This window comes from Mesoplodon mirus (assembly GCF_964341445.2).
Source record: "Mesoplodon mirus genome assembly, chromosome: 1".
Lineage (NCBI taxonomy): Eukaryota > Metazoa > Chordata > Mammalia > Artiodactyla > Ziphiidae > Mesoplodon > Mesoplodon mirus.
In genome coordinates, this window is record NC_138976.1 from 203,648,073 (window position 1) to 203,665,514 (window position 17,442).

Here is a 17,442-nt window from a genome sequence, read left to right on the forward strand (position 1 = left end):
TTACTGTTGCATGCAGTGTTTATTTTGCTTAGAATAAAATTAATGACTTCATTTTATTGGCTAATTGCTACTAGTCCTGTAAGATACAACTCAGATATAACCCAACTTTAAGGAGGTTTGAATTATTAGTGTAGATTTCTCCTCCTAGATCATTCCATTTTATCCTGTATCTGAATCTGTGTCAGGGCATCCCTGACATAGAGTGTTACTGTATGTTTATTCATCTGCCTTCTTTAAAATGTAATACATTTCTTCATGATAAGTGCTGTAGTTCGTAACTATAAACCTAGCACCTAGCATCGCGCATGGCACATTCTTGGTCAGCGTTGAATGCCTGAAATAGTGATTTAGAAAAGGGTTGGCAGATATTATAACTTAATAGGCAAGAAACCCTATACAAATATGTTAAGTAAGTGAGAGAGATCTAGGTTGAAATACATCAAATCCAGGATGGTAAGTAACAGTATTAAAATAGGTTTTCTTTGGAGAATAAAGGGTGAAAAATAAGTCTGGGATGCTCACAGTGGCCAAAAATTCTGAAGCAGTGTGTTTGTGTGTGTGTGTGTGGGTGTGTATGCCAGTAACTGTTCTAGTTTTTAGAAATGTAGTAGTAATTTAAAAAAAAAGAAAGATCTTTTGGAGCTTCTATTTTGGGATAGGAATGGGGAAGAAAACAAGCACAAGATAAATAAAAAATGTTTTAGATAGTCACAAGTGCTACTAAAGAAAAAAAAATACACTTCCAGAATAGAAGATGACAAGGCCAGGGGTGGTAGATAACTGTGTTGTGACTAGTGATGTGAGAATGGAGAACCCAGAGCCCAGAGTTGGCTTATAATTAGTGTCTGTCCTCTACGAATGGTGGATGAGAGAAAAAGGATTTTCCCCAACATGCTTTTCCAAATCCTCACATTTTTGCAGTGATGTTAAAGATGCTGGCTTGATGATTAACAATGGAGAGTTTTGAATATCACACAAAGGAGAGCCTCTTATTTCATAGTGAAAAAGCCTGAGTTAAGATGGTAACGAATTTTCAAATCTTAAAAGAAGTCACAGAAAAGAAATGCAGTTCAGATTTCCATTCGAAATTCTCATACCAGGAAACTTCTCATTGAAGGGAGTATACATTCACCTCTCAAATAATGAAAAGACATGAAATGTTTGGTTAATTGTAGTAAAGAAGATACTGAAGATCTCAAAGTATTGCATATGGATAACAAGTAATATTACTTAACAGAAACATCACATTTCTTTGTGAACTTTCCAGTACATGCAGTGTTTTGATGTTCATGTTGTTCGATGCTCAGGCTTGTTTGCATTAACAAAAGAATCTTTATACTTAATTCTTCATGGAATATTGAGAGCACAACTTATTTTCATGGTTAGCCAAAAAAGATAGACTTTAGATTAGTATCAAAAACTTATCCACAGGCTATAACTACTTTCAAAAAGAATTTGTTATTCAGATAAGGGTTTTTTTGGAATTAGGCCAAAATAAACAAATGTTTTAAAAACTACCAAGAAAATACAGAGAAAATTCTTAAGATGGAAATATTTATGCTCACAACCACAGTGATGCTGTGTATTTAAACTGATATACTGTAATGTAAAAAATGTATCAGGTTGAGCTCAGAAGATTCAGGTACAAATCTTCTCCATTTCTGATTTGTCAGGGCAGTCAGAGAGGAATATGATTTGGAAGAGCAATATAATACTCAGCAATCGCTTTGAGAGCAAAATAAGTGGCTCTATAGTTTCAAAGTCAGAGTGTTAAATTGGGTTTATGATATAAGCAGCATACACTGGTAGAATGAGATAGGGTGATGTGAAGTAAAGTTAGAGCGATAAGATATTGGTGGTTGTTCAAACAGGAAGGATACTGTCTTCTAGCAGCTTCAGTACCAGGAATTAGGGATTTCATTTTTGGGAAAAATGGTAGAATATAATGTTATAGTGGGCCTAGAATCAAGATATTAAGCCATTTACTTGTCTAGGACTCATTATAATCATTTTCTAGGTACAGGATGGATCCTAGATGAGAAGTTGTATTAGTTGTCTGTTGCTGCATAAAAAATTAGTACAAATGTAATAGCTTAAAACAGCTTCCCTTTATTAGCTCACAGTTCTATAGGTTGGGATACTGGCATGGAGTAACTAGGTTCTGTGTTCAAGGTCTTAAAGGTCTGAAATCAGCATTTTTAAACCCTTGTCAGATAATTCTAACATCTAATTCATCTCTGTTGGCATCATCTGTCACATCTTATTCAAGCTGTCATGTATCTGGTTCTTGGTATAAGTAGTGATATTTTATTGTCTTTTGGACATTTTGGCTATTATGTTAGGATACTTTGGTCCCTATTTAAAGTGTTTTGTTTTCTTTAATTTTTAGCAGGCATTCACTCTTTATACGTTTGGCACACATTTCCTGTACTTTTATGGATGGTGGTTCCATGATAACCTAATTTTCTGACCCTTTGTGGTACTCTTATGGTCTGTTTCTCTTGTGCAGGTGGGGTTATCTCTGGTCCCTTCTCATGCTGCTTATGGGGTCTGAAGTAGCTTCCCCAGGATACGGCACTTGGTGCTTCTGGTGAGGGAAGGGAATCTCTGGAACACGTGATGAAGAGTCCTTCCTGGGCCAGGCACTTGTGACAGGGTCTCCCTGGACTGTAAGGAGTGGAGGGTGCTTACCAGGTTGAGAGCTTTCTGTGGAGGGATCTCCGTTGCCGGTACCAGCAAGTTGCCTGATGTTTCTGGGGAGGGGAGAGGAGTCTCAGGCCCATCTGAGGAGAGCATTGTCCAGGTGGGAGCTTTTTGTGGTAGGAGCACTTTTGCTGGGACCCTTAGCCACTGATGTGTCTGGGTGGTGAAGGGGGATCTCAGGCCCAGTGGGGAAGGAAAGCACTTTCCCTGGTCACTTAGTGTCATCAGGGCTTCCAATTGTTCGTCCTTGCAGGTTCTGCAAGGCTCGCCTGGTGTTTGGGGGATTCCCATTTGATGTGATGGAGGAAGAGCCTCTTTGAGCCACTTCCTGTTACTAAGTTGGGAGTTAGGAAATGCTGGGCCTGGATCACATTTTTTTGTTGGTAGAGGGTCATAAGGTGCCCTGCCATGAGGCTGTTCATCCATTCTGAGGGTCCCTAGGCAATTCACCTTCTCTAGACCTTTCAGAGATCTCCTTTGGTTGTCTCATATTATTTCCAGGATATATAGTTGTGCGTATAAAGGGGGAGCAGGGAGAGGGGAGTATAAACCATCTTATCTGGATTAGAAGTCCTCTCTGTGCCTTTTAAGTGCCCAACTGATTAGGTCAGGCTCACTCTGGATAATCTCCCAATCAACTGTACTATATATCATAATCTAATAATGGGAATGATATTCCATCACATTCACAGGTCTCATACTCAAGGGGAGGGGCTCCTACAAAGATCATTGGGCATCATCTTAGAATTCTGTCGACCACAGAAGGTGCATGTGAATGTACTGAAGCATTAATTAAGCAATTATCATCCTTTGGAAGGTTTTAATCTGTTAGGATAGTATGAAAGCCAAGTACTGTTATAATTATTCTACTCACTTTAAATGAAGTATATCTGATATCAAAAATACTTCCTAAAAATCAGACTATTCAAACAACTTTCAGAAGTTAATGTAAATTTCAGAGGTTTGAGCCAAGCCTTCATTTCTGGCCATGCAGATATCTTCTGTGTGAAAAATATGCTACCTCAAAGATGTTTTCAAAAACTTCACCACCACTCCCCATTTATACGTTGTAGTTATGTGCAAATACTGTGGCTGCCAGCAATTCACAGAGAAAAGAAAGTTCAGTGATGTTTCTGACTTTAACTTTTTAGAGAAGGTGTATACTTAACACTGCCTACATTTGTATAGGTTGCACATTGCACAAAATTTCTGATTATTGCTTTAGGTTATAATACAATGTACTCTCACCTATACCAGGATTGAAAACTTTAAGCAAAATTTTCTGGACTGGCCAATACAACCCCCCAAAAATAGTCTTCAGGCTGAATTAGGAGAAAAGTCCTTCACTATGTTTAGGTTGGGAGGAAGCATGACCTAAATTTTGATTTCAAATACTCGGGGTTTTGGGTGATGGTTTTACTGGGGACAATTAGAATTGAACTATGTGGACATGTTTCTTGAAGCCAAGTTTTACCTTTAAGGCTTTCATATTGCAGCTTGTGAGGCTCCAAGCAGCAATTGGCTACTTTGGGTCATTCACACAAGGATTCAGAGTCATATATAAACCATAAAACCCTTTATAAGAAATCAGAATCTGTTTTAAAAATTAATTATATGAACTAAACATATATAGAAAGAAATTGAAGCTTGAATATATTGAAGAAGCAAAAATTAAAGACATACCTATAACTGCCCTTTATCCTTAGTTGTTTACAATCACAGCAAATCAAAGTGTGACATGTTTAAGAGAAAGGTAATTAAGTTCTAAGGCTTTGTCATCTTATCACTTTTAAAAATACAAGATCTGAGTAAATGAAAGGAAAATAGAGAGGGTTGTTAAAGAGCTGAGTCATAGAGTGGAATAGAGAACAAGCGGAAGTGGAAGAGGCAAGAAAGCATACACAGGCTGGGTTTGAAGAGAGTTGGGAATGCTGGTTATAGTAGATGGTCTCTGATTTGCTTACCAGATCTACTCGCCATCCTTCTTAACCCTGCTTCGTGATTCCAGGAGGCTGATCTTTATCAGCTTCATGGACCAGTCTCTCTGTGTCTTCAGGTTGGGTTTGGTTAATATGAACTACTGATAAGTGATTAGAAGTCAGGAGGAAAGAAGGCAAGGGTATTTATTTCCATGATCTGCCCCCTTCCAAACTTTAGGTTGGCAGTGGATGCCATTTTCTAAGGTTACATCTCTTGTTGGGTGGGCTTCTCCTATAACTCGAAGACATTCTGGGTTGCAGGAACTGCTATCTCTCTATGCCCCTTCAAACCTAGTGGTTATAATTCTGGTTTCTCACAGCTGCTAGCCGCAGGGTACTTCATCATCTCTTGGTTTCCCTTCATTCTTTACACACTTTAGTCTCTTCATTAAATGCTATTCCATCACTCTTTTAAAGTGTGCCATCAGTTTTTAGCTAGAACTGACTGATACATTGGTAGTGGGGAATAGGAGAAACGTTAAGGTAGTGTTAGGGAGGTGGGATAAACTGCTGTGGAGAGAGATAGGAAGAGAAGGGTTTCAAAGCTTTTTATGGCATTCTAGGAATGTAACATGACTTCTTTATGTGAATGACTCTAAGGTAGTCTTAAATGGCTTCTTAATTATTGATATTTGGTTGGGTTTCTGTTTCTTTGCATGCACAACCAGGATTGAACAGGGCTAAGAGATGTCTGGGATTTACATGACGAGATAATACTACTAGGATCTATCTAGATTCATTATATCATATTAAGGCATTTCTCCCATGGAATCAGGAACATCCCAACCCAGTGCACATGCTAAGCTTTTATTGAAATTCAGTGAACTGCTATGGTGTGAAATTAATTTTTATTGTCAGTCCCCTGCGTCGGCAGGCCGACTCTCAAGCCCTGCGCCACCAGGGAAGCCCTATAACACTTTATATAGCTGAGAATTCAGATCTCAATCAGGATTTTCACTCTCATTGGAATCCACTACTTCCCCACGACAAATCGGACAGGTAGAGTTCTCAGACAGCCAGCGATCAATGCAGTGAATGTGATATTCATGGGAGCAAGGTAGTATGCGAAGCTTGCTGTTTTCTGTGTAGTCTGTAAGGCAAATGCTACAGGCTTTTAGTGCATCATTTTCACCAAAAGATCTTACAGCCAAATTGTCAATCTGTGCTTTGGTGAGTCCTGTAGTTTGGTATATATCATCTTCATTTAAGAGGAAAAACTGTTGCAGATTATGGGAGGACCCAGAGTCACTTTCATCAGAAATTATTAGGATAATTTGTCTACCCCCTTGGCTGGTCTCTGATGATAAGTCTGATGATAAGTTTGTTTCTTCACTGCCTTCAAACATCAGTGAGCTAATTCCTGAATTTTCATCACTTGAGCTGGAACCGGAAATAGGACTAGAACTGGAACTAGACATACAATTGGGGCATGAATGACAACTCAGTGTGGAACTTGAATGAGTATCATAGCTAGCATTTGAATCAGAACCAAATATACCACTACTACTACCATTAGATGACTCTAGCCATTCCATGTTTTGACTTGGAGGTGAGACACTATGCTCTAAATTACTGTCAAGGATAATTTGTCTACCCCCTTGGCTGGTCTCTGATGATAAGTCTGATGATAAGTTTGTCTCTTCACTGCCTTCAAACATCAGTGAGCTAATTCCTGAATTTTCATCACTTGAGCTGGAACCGGAAATAGGACTAGAACTGGAACTAGACATACAATTGGGGCATGAATGACAAATCAGTGTGGAACTTGAATGGGTATCATAGCTAGCATTTGAATCGGAACCAAATGTACCACTACTACTACCATTAGGTGACTCTAGCCATTCCATGTTTTGACTTGGAGGTGAGACACTATGCTCTAAATTACTGTCACTGTCCATAAGGTTACTTGAGTTACTAAATTCTGCCATTGTCTGCCTTAACGTGCTCTGAATTGGAACAGATGTTGTATCATTTAATCTAGTATTTAAAGTTCTGCAAACGGGATTTCTAATGGTATTGACATAAGCTCTCACACCTGCCTGCTCAGAATGTGAATACATATGCCTCAGTCCTCGTTCACTTTCAGAAGTGACAGTGTTGTTTGGTGTCTCAGATGTTAACTGAGTTCTACTAGCTCTGCTGTCTCTCTGAGAATATGCTCCAGAATAAACTTGTCCTACTTCAAGATTGAATGGTATGGTTGGATATATTTCCCACATTCCCCAAGATTCACCACTGCTGGTTGTATCTGGAGAATTTTCTCCATGAACGGCATTCCTTGTTCTAGAAGTTTCAATAAGACCGCTATTTTGCAACTCAAATCCAGTCATTTGCTGTGTCAATATTTCTTGGTGCTCAGTTCTAGAAAATCTCGCATTCTCACTTAGCAGAGGCTGCTCAAAATTCTGAGAGGGTATACTATGATTAAGTCTTTGTACAATTTCCCTAAGTGAACGTGGAGGCGACCAACTTTCAATTCTTGCTCTGGTTCTCCGATACTCTGGGCTCCTACTTCTTGCTCTTCGCTGACTTGTGGTAGGTGGGAATTCCATTAATGTTTCAGTTGTATCTTGTTCAGACATAGATGGTCTTGTAAATATTGATTCAGATTGTGGACTTTCCACTTGCCTTTGGCTGTCTTCCATATTTTCTCTTCTGGAAAGTCTTGCAGATGCTACATATTCATTCTCTGCATTTGGACTCCCATTATCAAGGTTAACATTTATTTCTAAACTGAATATGAACTGATCACTTTTAGGATTAATTAGGCTCTCTTCCCTCCAAGATTGGTTTTCTCTTTGTCCACTTGTCATATTTTCAGTTTGTCCAGAACAGTTAAGCCAGTCTATTAGAGAGTCACCACTAGACACGTCATCTGAAGAGTCTCCTCTGTCTGTTCACAAAAAAAATGGGGAGGGTGCATAAAAGAACTACCAAAATTAGAACCATCATAAAATAGCACTCTGAAACTTTGTTTCAAAAACAAACAAAAAATGAGAACTTAAATACTCAGATGTTTTAAACTGATTTCACATTTATAGAGTTAATATTTTATAAACTGCACTGTGTAGATTTATACGTAAAGGTAGAAAAGTTTGGATTCCATCCAAAAAGAGTGAGCTAATCCTAGATAAACTTAGATAATTTTTTAAAAAGGGAATCCGGAGGAAGTCTATGTTTCAGTATTTCATCATATACACAGCCCTGTGTACCACTGTCGGAGGAATGTCAAGAGACTTTTTTTTCAGTCCACTGTCAAAACACTAATGCAATTAAACAAGGTAAACACCAGTTAAGGTGCAATGCTAGTAGTTTAGTTCAATTTACATTATTGTCTAATTTTCATTAGTCTCCAACATGACTACTTGTAGGCTCTTCACTTATGTGCTTTTGATAATAGATAAGCTGTTTTAAAATATAAGGTTATTGCCCAAACATAAACAAGTTTTATAGGTTTAAAAGTGTTTGCATTTTGAATACTTCTTAATGTTACCAAGATATTTAATTGACATTAAATTGAAGGTCAGATCAAATGAATAGACTGAACCTAGCATGGTACATATAAGACCATATTCAAGAGCCAAAGTATTATAGTATCCTCTTCATTAGACAGCAAAATCCTCTACTTCACACTGGGAGGGAGGACACCAGACCTGAGTTTCGAGCAGGGTTTCTCAGCCTTAGCACTATTGACATTTTGGTGCTGGACAATTCTTTGTTTTGGGGAGCTATCCTGTGCATTGTGGGATCTTTGGCAGCATCCCTGGCCTCTGCCCACTAGATGCTAGTAACACCCATGCCTCCCCTGTGACAACCAAAAATATCTCTAGCCATTGCCAAATGTCCCCAGGTGTTGAAGAGAGCACAATTGTCCCCAGTGGAGAATATTTCTGTTTGCTTTTTTTACATGTCTATGTAGAAAAAATAATTCAGGAAGTAGGAGGGACTTTCAGTTGAGGTAGAAAACCAAGAAAAATACAAATAGGCTACTTTGCACTGTTTCCCAATTAAAACAACCCAGATGTGATTCAGAAAAACAAACAAACAGACCTTGACATGCTCACCAAAAATCAAGTAAATGCCAGTTCTTTTTATGAGAAGTTACTTACCAAATTAATGTAAGTCACTTCTGTATAATTTACTATTTACTATTATGAAATTACTATTTCCTATTATGAAGTTCCTTATTCATCCCATCCTATTCCCTCCAAAAGCAGAATATACCTGTATTTTCATCTGAGTCTTGTGGTGCGTTTTCTTTAATTAGCTGAAGTCTTCTCAGCAACTCTTCTTCCGTACTTTCACCTGGAATGCCTAGAAGATTGTTGTCTCTCATAAGTTCGTAATCTTCTTCACTCAGATTATTTACGAACCTGGAGAAATCTTCTTCCCGAACCAATCGGTCCGTTTGACTTATGTGTTGGGCCGAAACTCCATCTCCTTCATCGTTGGAATCCGAGTTTTCCACCTTAATAAACAAGTGGAAAATTATCTGAAATTCACGACGTGGTGTTGAAATTCACCAGTGGTCGTTTCGTTTTCTTCGCTTTCTACTTCCTGCCAGAGTGTCCGGTTCCGACTCAGTCGGATGACCCTCCGCACAGATTCCTCCCTTCTCCCTTCCCGACTCAGTTCTGTGGCCCCTGGTGTCGCAACAGTTGGGAGCCGCCTCTAGCCCAGAACTTGCTAGACGTTGCCTAGGCACCCATTATCTTCCCCGCTGTTACCGAGTAGGGACTGGATTCAGGTTAGGTTTCATTTCATTCAAAACCAGCCAATGTTACTGAGGGTTTATAGTGTACCAAGCACCGTGCTTCACCTCGTTTCACCCACATGAGCCTATTCTCAGGTTTTCAGGAGGCGTTTTCAGGCTCTGATATACTCTATTTATTCGTTACATTCCATATGACTGCCTTCTTCAAAATGCCATGCCAAAGTCAGCCTAGTTCAATGCAGCAATTCTCATTTTCAGGTGCCCAGGGACCTCCGCCTTTTCTCATGAATTTCTCAAATCCTAGACTCTCACTAAGAAAGCCCACAATTTTTGATAATTTACCAGGGCCCTGGCTGAGTCTCTTTAGTGTGTCCTCTCTCTTTTAACTGTTAATGGCTTCATCTTGCATTATATGGTCCTTCAGTCTTGTTTCAAACAAACAAGAAACACCAAAACTTTGGCAGGCTTTTCTGCTCAGCCAGGGAATTCCTTCTCCACAAAAGCATCAGGTTCATTTTTGTCCTCCTTTCTCATAAATATTATAAATAGTACTTAAGCAAAACTAGCCAGAACATCACAGGAACTTTTAGGACATATACATAATAGTTACTTTGTCTGCCACAGTGAGTACTGACTTTGCTGATTTTGTCGCATGTATCACCTGAAAGGCTTGGTGAAAATAAAATAACGCTCATTTGCAATGCTATCTGGAGGAGACCTCTAATTCACTCTCAGTACACAGCTTAGAAGTTGAAGGAGCTGTGTAAATTCACAGTTGTTGTTTTGTTCACGGTCCACAGCAGGCTTTCTTGTTTGTTCTCAAGGAGATGGAAGGATGGTAACTTTACTGGTGTGACAGTGAAGAATCTAAGTCTATGTCCTGCTTTTGACATTTGTTCCATGCCTCGTTTAACTTAAGCTAGAAAAATCAATCTTTCCCCTCTGAATCAAATCTCAGCAAGTCTTTGGATGAGAACAGAATCCCCTAGACTACCCTGCCTCCTTTATGGACTTCTGAGTGTATTTGTTATCTTTTACTGAAGTTATTCTTTTCACAGGGGAACTCTGTTGTAAACTTGTTTGCTGTGCCTCAATCAAAACTAGCAGTATTATGAAAATTCAGCGTGATTTGTACTCTTGATGCAGGAAACCCTCACAATCGTTAGTGTTCTTGAGAGTGATTGATTCAGTTTAATTCAATTCAATCAATTCAAGTGTCAAGTATGTTTAGCGTTTGTTAAATGTCAGTCATATTATCGGATATTAAGATACAAAGATGAGTATATTTAAGAATCTGTTGTCATTAGAGTATAACAAACAATTGAGCTACACAGAGGTAAAATTACAGTTTTGAGGAGAAAGTGATTTGAGTGAGAGAGAAAATCGGTTTCACTGCATTTGGGTTTTAAAGGATGAATAGGAGTTTTCTAAGTGAATGAAAGGGGGAAATATTTTCAAAAGTGAGAACAGCAACTGCTAACACTCGTAAAACAACAAGGATACTAGATTTTAATTACTAAAAAAAGACATTAGTTAAATTGGCAGAGCAAAGCCAAAAAATGGAGACCTTTATGACATGTTTAGAAGTTGGACTTTATCATTAGTGCAATGGAAAGATGTTGAAGTCTTTAGACAGTTGATGGTCAAATTTGCAATTTAGAAATAATATTGATAGTAGTGTTGAGGATGAATATGAAGGGCAACAGTTCAGATGGGAGGGTCAGAAATAGATAGAGGGCAGCCTAGGCTAGTGATGACAAGGATCTGAATCAGGGCAAAGGAATATGATTAAAATGAAGGACTTTAACAGATCTCTAGGCAGCAGAACTGACTAAACCTAGTAATATGTGGGAAAGAGGGAAAAGTGAGGAGGGGGAATATATGAGGGAAAGGCAGGGATCAGGATTACTTCTGTATTTCTGTCTTTGCTTAGTGGACAGTGGTACCAATAAGAAGTTACACCTGATTCTGAAGTTGTATGGTTTAGCTTAAGAGGGAGCATGATTGCTTATGATTAGAATAGTATGCAAGTTACCTGAAGATTCAGAAAGTCTTACAGTCTTTCCAAATTTAGGTACAGAAGCACATGAACTAATAGCCCCGGATGTTTGGTGTTCCCTGTAGTTGGCTCTCAGTGTCAATGACTCTAGCTTCCTGAACTATTTGTTCCTGGTTATGTCCCAATTCTGGTGCAAGTAACAGGGTATAGGGATCATCATCCCAGAGACCTACTTATTGACCTTGATTATTTAAATAGAAGCCACCAATATAGCTGTGCTTTACACTTAGTTCTCTCATGTCGTGACTTTCCTTCTGAATATTGCAGTGTAGGTTCAGTAGTTTTTCCTCTGGATGGCAATATTGCTGCTTTGGCCTTTGTTCTATCCCTTGTCTTGATATCAGAAGTCTTCTGAAGATGTTTTTTCTTCACTTCTCATTTCAGAGATGGGAGGTGCATCAGGAAGTCCGGAGGTTGACTAGAGCATCACTCGAAGTTGAGTTGGAGGGGAAGAGGTTGAAGATGGAAAGTGCTTACTTTCAAACAGAGTCAAGCACTTAAAAATTTGGCCAATCCATTGTTTATGATGTGGTGAAAAAATGGGGTGTGTGTGAGCAGATTTGGCTGTTCTTTTATCCTGGTTGTAATAATGGAGTTTTGTAATCAAGAGTTTTCTTTTACTGACTCTGTCCAAAGAAGCTTCTGAACAGATTCTATGACTCAAAGGGAGACTGAAAATAAACAAGAGATAGCATTCTCCCTGAATATGGGTAAAAGGAGTTCCGTGGCTTTAGAACTATAAGAAATGATCAAGACATATATTCGAGATACCTATTGCATTATAAGAAACCATTCCAAAATGCAGTGGTAGATACAATAGAAACCATGCTGTTATAGTCAGGACTTTGTGAGCTAAGAATAAAGATAAAGAATACTGGGGATGGCTCATCTCTGCTCCATCATGACTGGGCCTCAGCTGTGGTGGCTTGAATGATTGGAGATAGATTAGACAACTTGACTGGTGTCATATGTCTGGGGCCTTGGTTCTGGCTAAGTTTTCTTTGAGTCACATCTTTTGGTGCTGAAATGTCCAACCAAGATGGCATCTTCATTCACAAATCTGGGGCTTGAGTTGGGCTGCACAGGCTGAAAAATCTGGGGCTGGTTTCCTCTCTGTCTCTGTCTTTCTCCATGAAATTTCTCGGTGTAGTTTTGGAGTCTTAGCAACCTGGATATCTCAAAGTAGTTGAACTCTTACATAGTGAGTGGCTTCACCCAAAGTAAACATCTCAAGAGACTTGGCTGGAATCTGTAAGTCTTCCTATGACTTAACCTCATAAGTGCAAGAACACCTTTGCTCTTGCATTCTGTTGATTGAATAAGCCAGTGTATCAGCCCATATTCAAGAAGTGGGACACCACATTCTACCTTTCAATAGAGAGGTAACAAAGAAAACACAATTTTAGACATCATTACACAAACGTAGTAAAATCTCAGTTAAATGAGATGCTTGAATCATGCTTGATCATTTTCGTGTGCCATTTCAATTCTGCTTTGGAGTTAGTCTAGAATATCTTCGTTTTAACTTAATAAAGAGTAATTTTAAATCAAGAAGGAAACATAATTAAAGCTTGATAAGATATTTCATATTTTTATGTTTTTTTCTTTCCCACCAGAAGGATGGGTTAAAAGCTTGAAAGCATTGATGCAGAAAAATGAATCTAAATATGCATGTCTCATGGAATCTACTGGAATTGGTTCTTTGACACAAATACTTGTTTTGAATCTAAACACGAAATTCTTGTTAATTGAAATCACACCCTTTCCACTTACATAGGCTTGACACTAGGAAATAGTTTCATCTCTTCCTTATGCTTACCTCTAATTATGGAAATAAAAATGTATTTATTTAGCAACGTCTCATCCCTCTTATGATTTCCTTTCTTCCCGGTTCTGCTCAGATTTAGACTTTTGATAGCTTTTCTATTAGTGCCGTGTCAGTGGATAGTTTGCTTCTATGCTCTCTAGTTTTGAGCCATTGTACACACTTTCTCTGATGCATGCTCCAGGTCTGTTATTCACAAGCAAGTTAGTTCATATTTCTGCACATTTGTTTATTTGTAAAGTCTTACATTCTAGATTATTGTAATAAATAAATAAACTTACATATACATAAATAATATTCTGTTTGTTACCTATATAGGTATATTTAAAGATGAATTTTACGGTTCCAAGGATGAAACAGATATCAGGTTTGTTTCTCAAAACAAATGAACACAGAGAACACAAAATGAATAAGCAACACAAAAGCTCACAATATATGAGCAAAACCAAATTAAGCAGGTCTGCCATATACAGATTCACAGGTTGTGCACTCTAAAATTCCCAGGGGGCACCATTCATGTAAAGAAGAAAGTGAATGACACTCCTATAAATATGCAGTGTACCACCTGTACAACTGAACATGCAGACACCGAAAATGAGCTTTAGTGCTATCTTCTGCCTTCCTTCGACCCAGTAGGGAGAAGAGAAGAGGATAATGAACTCAGGGAGAGTAAATAGTTACTTTATTACTTGTTCTTCTCCAGGCCTAGAATTTTATATCCTCCTATTGAAGGGGGGTTGGTGATTTTGTTCAGTAGCCTGCAGACACAGGGAGGTGCACCGCCTCTTCCACCAAGTATTTACACCAGTAGGTGTAACTACAATGGCAGCGTGTGGTGTGGGTAAAAATGGTCACCTCACATCTCTGTCATGTCGACTCTCCCTTTTATGGTGCTAGTTGGGTGTTGTAGTCGCTCTTATGGAGAGTTATTGAATGGTCAGTCTGGGTTGCCTATTCAAAGAAACTCACCACATTTTCAAATTACATTACAAAAAGGCCCCTACATTTCAGGCATACCATTTTGCTTAAATTCAAACTACTGTACTATAATCAAGTTGCCTCTCTTGCTTAAGTCTCAATATCCACAAACCTCAACAAATTCAATGGACAGTAGGTTGACCAAAGGGTGAAAGTTCTTTAAAAAGTAGCATTTGTATTGGGAGCAGAGTTCGGGTTTCCTTATGGTCGGATTTCCTGGGGCCTCTTTAATATTCAGGCTAAATGCAAGCTCTTATCCACACTATTAGAATGCATCCTCTATCTTCAAACACATTTGACAACTTATTGCATATAGAATAAAGTAAAATGTGTAGTAAGTCCTTACAAAAATCACTCTAGATTTGCCAACATTACTACATTTTCATCTTTCAAACTTCAGTTTAAATGTCACTTCCATGGAAAGGTCTTCCTGACCAGTTTATCTAAAATAAAATTGTGCATGTCATGCTCTGTCACAGATGCTTATCTCTTCCTCCAATAAACTGTATACTATAAGAATAGTGATCTTTATAGCTCATCCTGTGTTTTCCATCTATTCAGTTCCTTAAAGTAGATACTAAATGAATATGCGTTGGAGAGTGAAATAAGTAAAGTAAGGAAGAAAGGCCAGAGGGAGGAAGGGAGGAAGGAAGGGCCTCTGGCAATGATTCTCTCTCCATCTTTTTTCATTCTGGCTGCTGTAACAAAATGCCACAGACTGGGTAGCTTTTAAAAAACAGAACTTTATTTTGTAATGTTATGGAGGCCTGAAGTCCAAGATCAAGATAGCAGCATGGTCTCATTCTGGTGAAAGCCCTCTTCCTGATTCATAGCCAGAACCTTCTTGCTGTGTCCTCACATGGTGTAAGGGGGCTAGTGAGCTCTCTGGAGCCTCTTTTAAAAGACATTGATCCCATTCATGAAGGAATTTGTGGAATCTAAAAAATACAACCAACAAGTGAATATAACGAGAAAGAAACAGACTTACAGATGTGGTGAACAAACTGGTGGTTACCTGTGGGGAGAGGGAAGGGGAGAGGGTAGGGGATTAAGAGGTACAAACTATTATGTATAAAATAAGCTACAAGGATATACTGTACAGCACAGGGACTATAGCTAATATTTTATGATAACTATAAATGGAGTATAACCTTTAAAAATCGCAAATGACTATATTGTACAGCTGTAGCTTATATTGTATACCAACTATATGTCAATGAAAATAATAATAATAGTCACAAAAAATCTGAAATAAAAGGCATTAATCCCATTCATGAGGGTGCCACCCTCATGACCTAATCACCTTCCAAGGTGATTCCTAGTCACTAGGGTGATTCCTTCCCTAGTTCATATCGAACCTCTCTGCAATATCTGTACCCTTCTAGTCCTGTATTAAATACACTGCCCTTCAAGATGGCCTGTAAAACTCCTGTTTGCATAAATATTTGCCATTTTTCATCTTCCTGCTTCCTCTTAGACTCTTAAATAGAACAATGTGTGCACTTGCCTTCTACTAGATTGTAAACTGTAGTGATGCAAGAAGTAGGCATCATTATGTGCCCCTCTAATGCCTAACACCAAATGTTATGCACAGTTAGAAACTCAATAAATACCGGATTAGTTGAACTATGGTCCTACTATATAGTGAAAAATTCAAAGGCTATTGAATTGGATTCTGATCTCCCCCACTCATGAGCTGTGTGACATTGGGTAAGTTATTTAATCTCTCAGTTTTAGTTTCATTATTTGTAAAAGTCAATGATAACTAAATGGGTTGTAGTAAACTTTAGTGACATTCTATGTAAAATAAAGTAAATGTGATACTATATGTAAAGGTGTCTCCTGCTTAAGGTCAGGAATCCATTTGTAAAAATCAAGCCATTTTTGTTAAAATGTAACGAGGAAAAAATTTCCTATTATTTTAATGGAAACCTTTAATATGTTTTATATGTTTGCCCAACAACCCCAACAAATTTCCTGATACACAATGAAACAAAAGAAACAAAAAATTGTTATGATATAGATATTTAAAATCATCATATCCTAATCACCTAATAATTAATATGGTTTTAACAAACATTGCTTTGCAGTAACATGGCCTCTCTTAACCCCAGTAACATCAGAGTTGCACATCCTCTTCTGTGACACTTTGCAGGCTTTTCAACATGTCTACACAGGAATCTGAAGTTTTACCCAATGTATTTGGAATGTAACTCAAATTTTCTCCAACCACTGTGTTCTTATAAAAGTTACCTTGAGTTTGCAGATGCAGATATGTTTTATTGCTGTATAATCACTGGCTGAAGAATATTTGATTGAGAACTAATTAAATTCTCTGTAGTGTAAGTATTAAAGCAAAGAGCTCTTCTAACAGGGAAGTAATAGGAGATATTTTGTGTGTTATATCTTCATATAGGATTGCTAAACAGTGTTGTTCTTAATAAATGTTATTTTCTAACTTCCTTCCATTATGAATCAAATTAATTCTAAACCCAAGATTTAATTTAGTCTTCATTTCTCAAATTCAGTTAAAACATTCATTTTTGGGGTTTTAAGAATTTAATTCAGTTATGCAAAAATATATCTAGGGGTTTATTTTATTTTTTAGTTTTAATTTAATTTAATTTCTTTCTTGAAGTATAGTTCATTTACAATATTGTATAAGTTTCTGGTATACAGCAAAGTGATTCAGTTATATATATATATATATATATATATATATATATATATATATATATATATATATATATATATATATATATATATATATATATATACACATGTATATTCTTTTTCAGATTCTTTTCCCTTATAGGTTATTACAAAATATTGAATATAGTTCCCTATGCTATACAGGAAGTCCTTGTTGGTTTTCGATTTTATTTTATTTTATTTTATTTTATTTTTATTTTTTATTTTTTAGCAGTATGTGGGCCTCTCACTGTTGTGGCCTCTCCTGTTGTGGATGTGCAGGCTCAGTGGCCACGGCTCACGGGCCCAACCACTCTGCAGCATGTGGGATCCTCCTGGACTGGGGCACGAACCCGTGTCCCCTGCATTGGCAGGCGGACTCCCAACCAGTGCGCCACCAGGGAAGCCCTCGATTTTATATGTAGTTGTGTTTATATGTTAATCCCAAACTCCTAATTTATCCCTCACCCCCTTTCCCTTTGCTAACCATAAG

The 17,442-nt window shown here is 37.9% G+C and overlaps 1 protein-coding gene across 1 annotated transcript in view; it reads right to left on the reverse strand.

Moving 5' to 3' along the window:
• Window positions 1-989: 989 nt before the first annotated feature.
• Window positions 990-17,442, reverse strand: part of LOC309807077 (E3 ubiquitin-protein ligase RLIM-like) — a gene marked incomplete at both ends in the record, with an annotated part of 64,095 nt that continues 47,642 nt past the window's right edge. Inside the window, 3 exons of the mRNA XM_082626298.1 lie at window positions 990-1,039; window positions 6,103-7,575; window positions 8,907-9,150. Of these exons, the coding sequence (XP_082482424.1) occupies window positions 990-1,039; window positions 6,103-7,575; window positions 8,907-9,150 (1,767 nt within the window). The remainder of the gene's footprint in view (window positions 1,040-6,102; window positions 7,576-8,906; window positions 9,151-17,442) is intronic.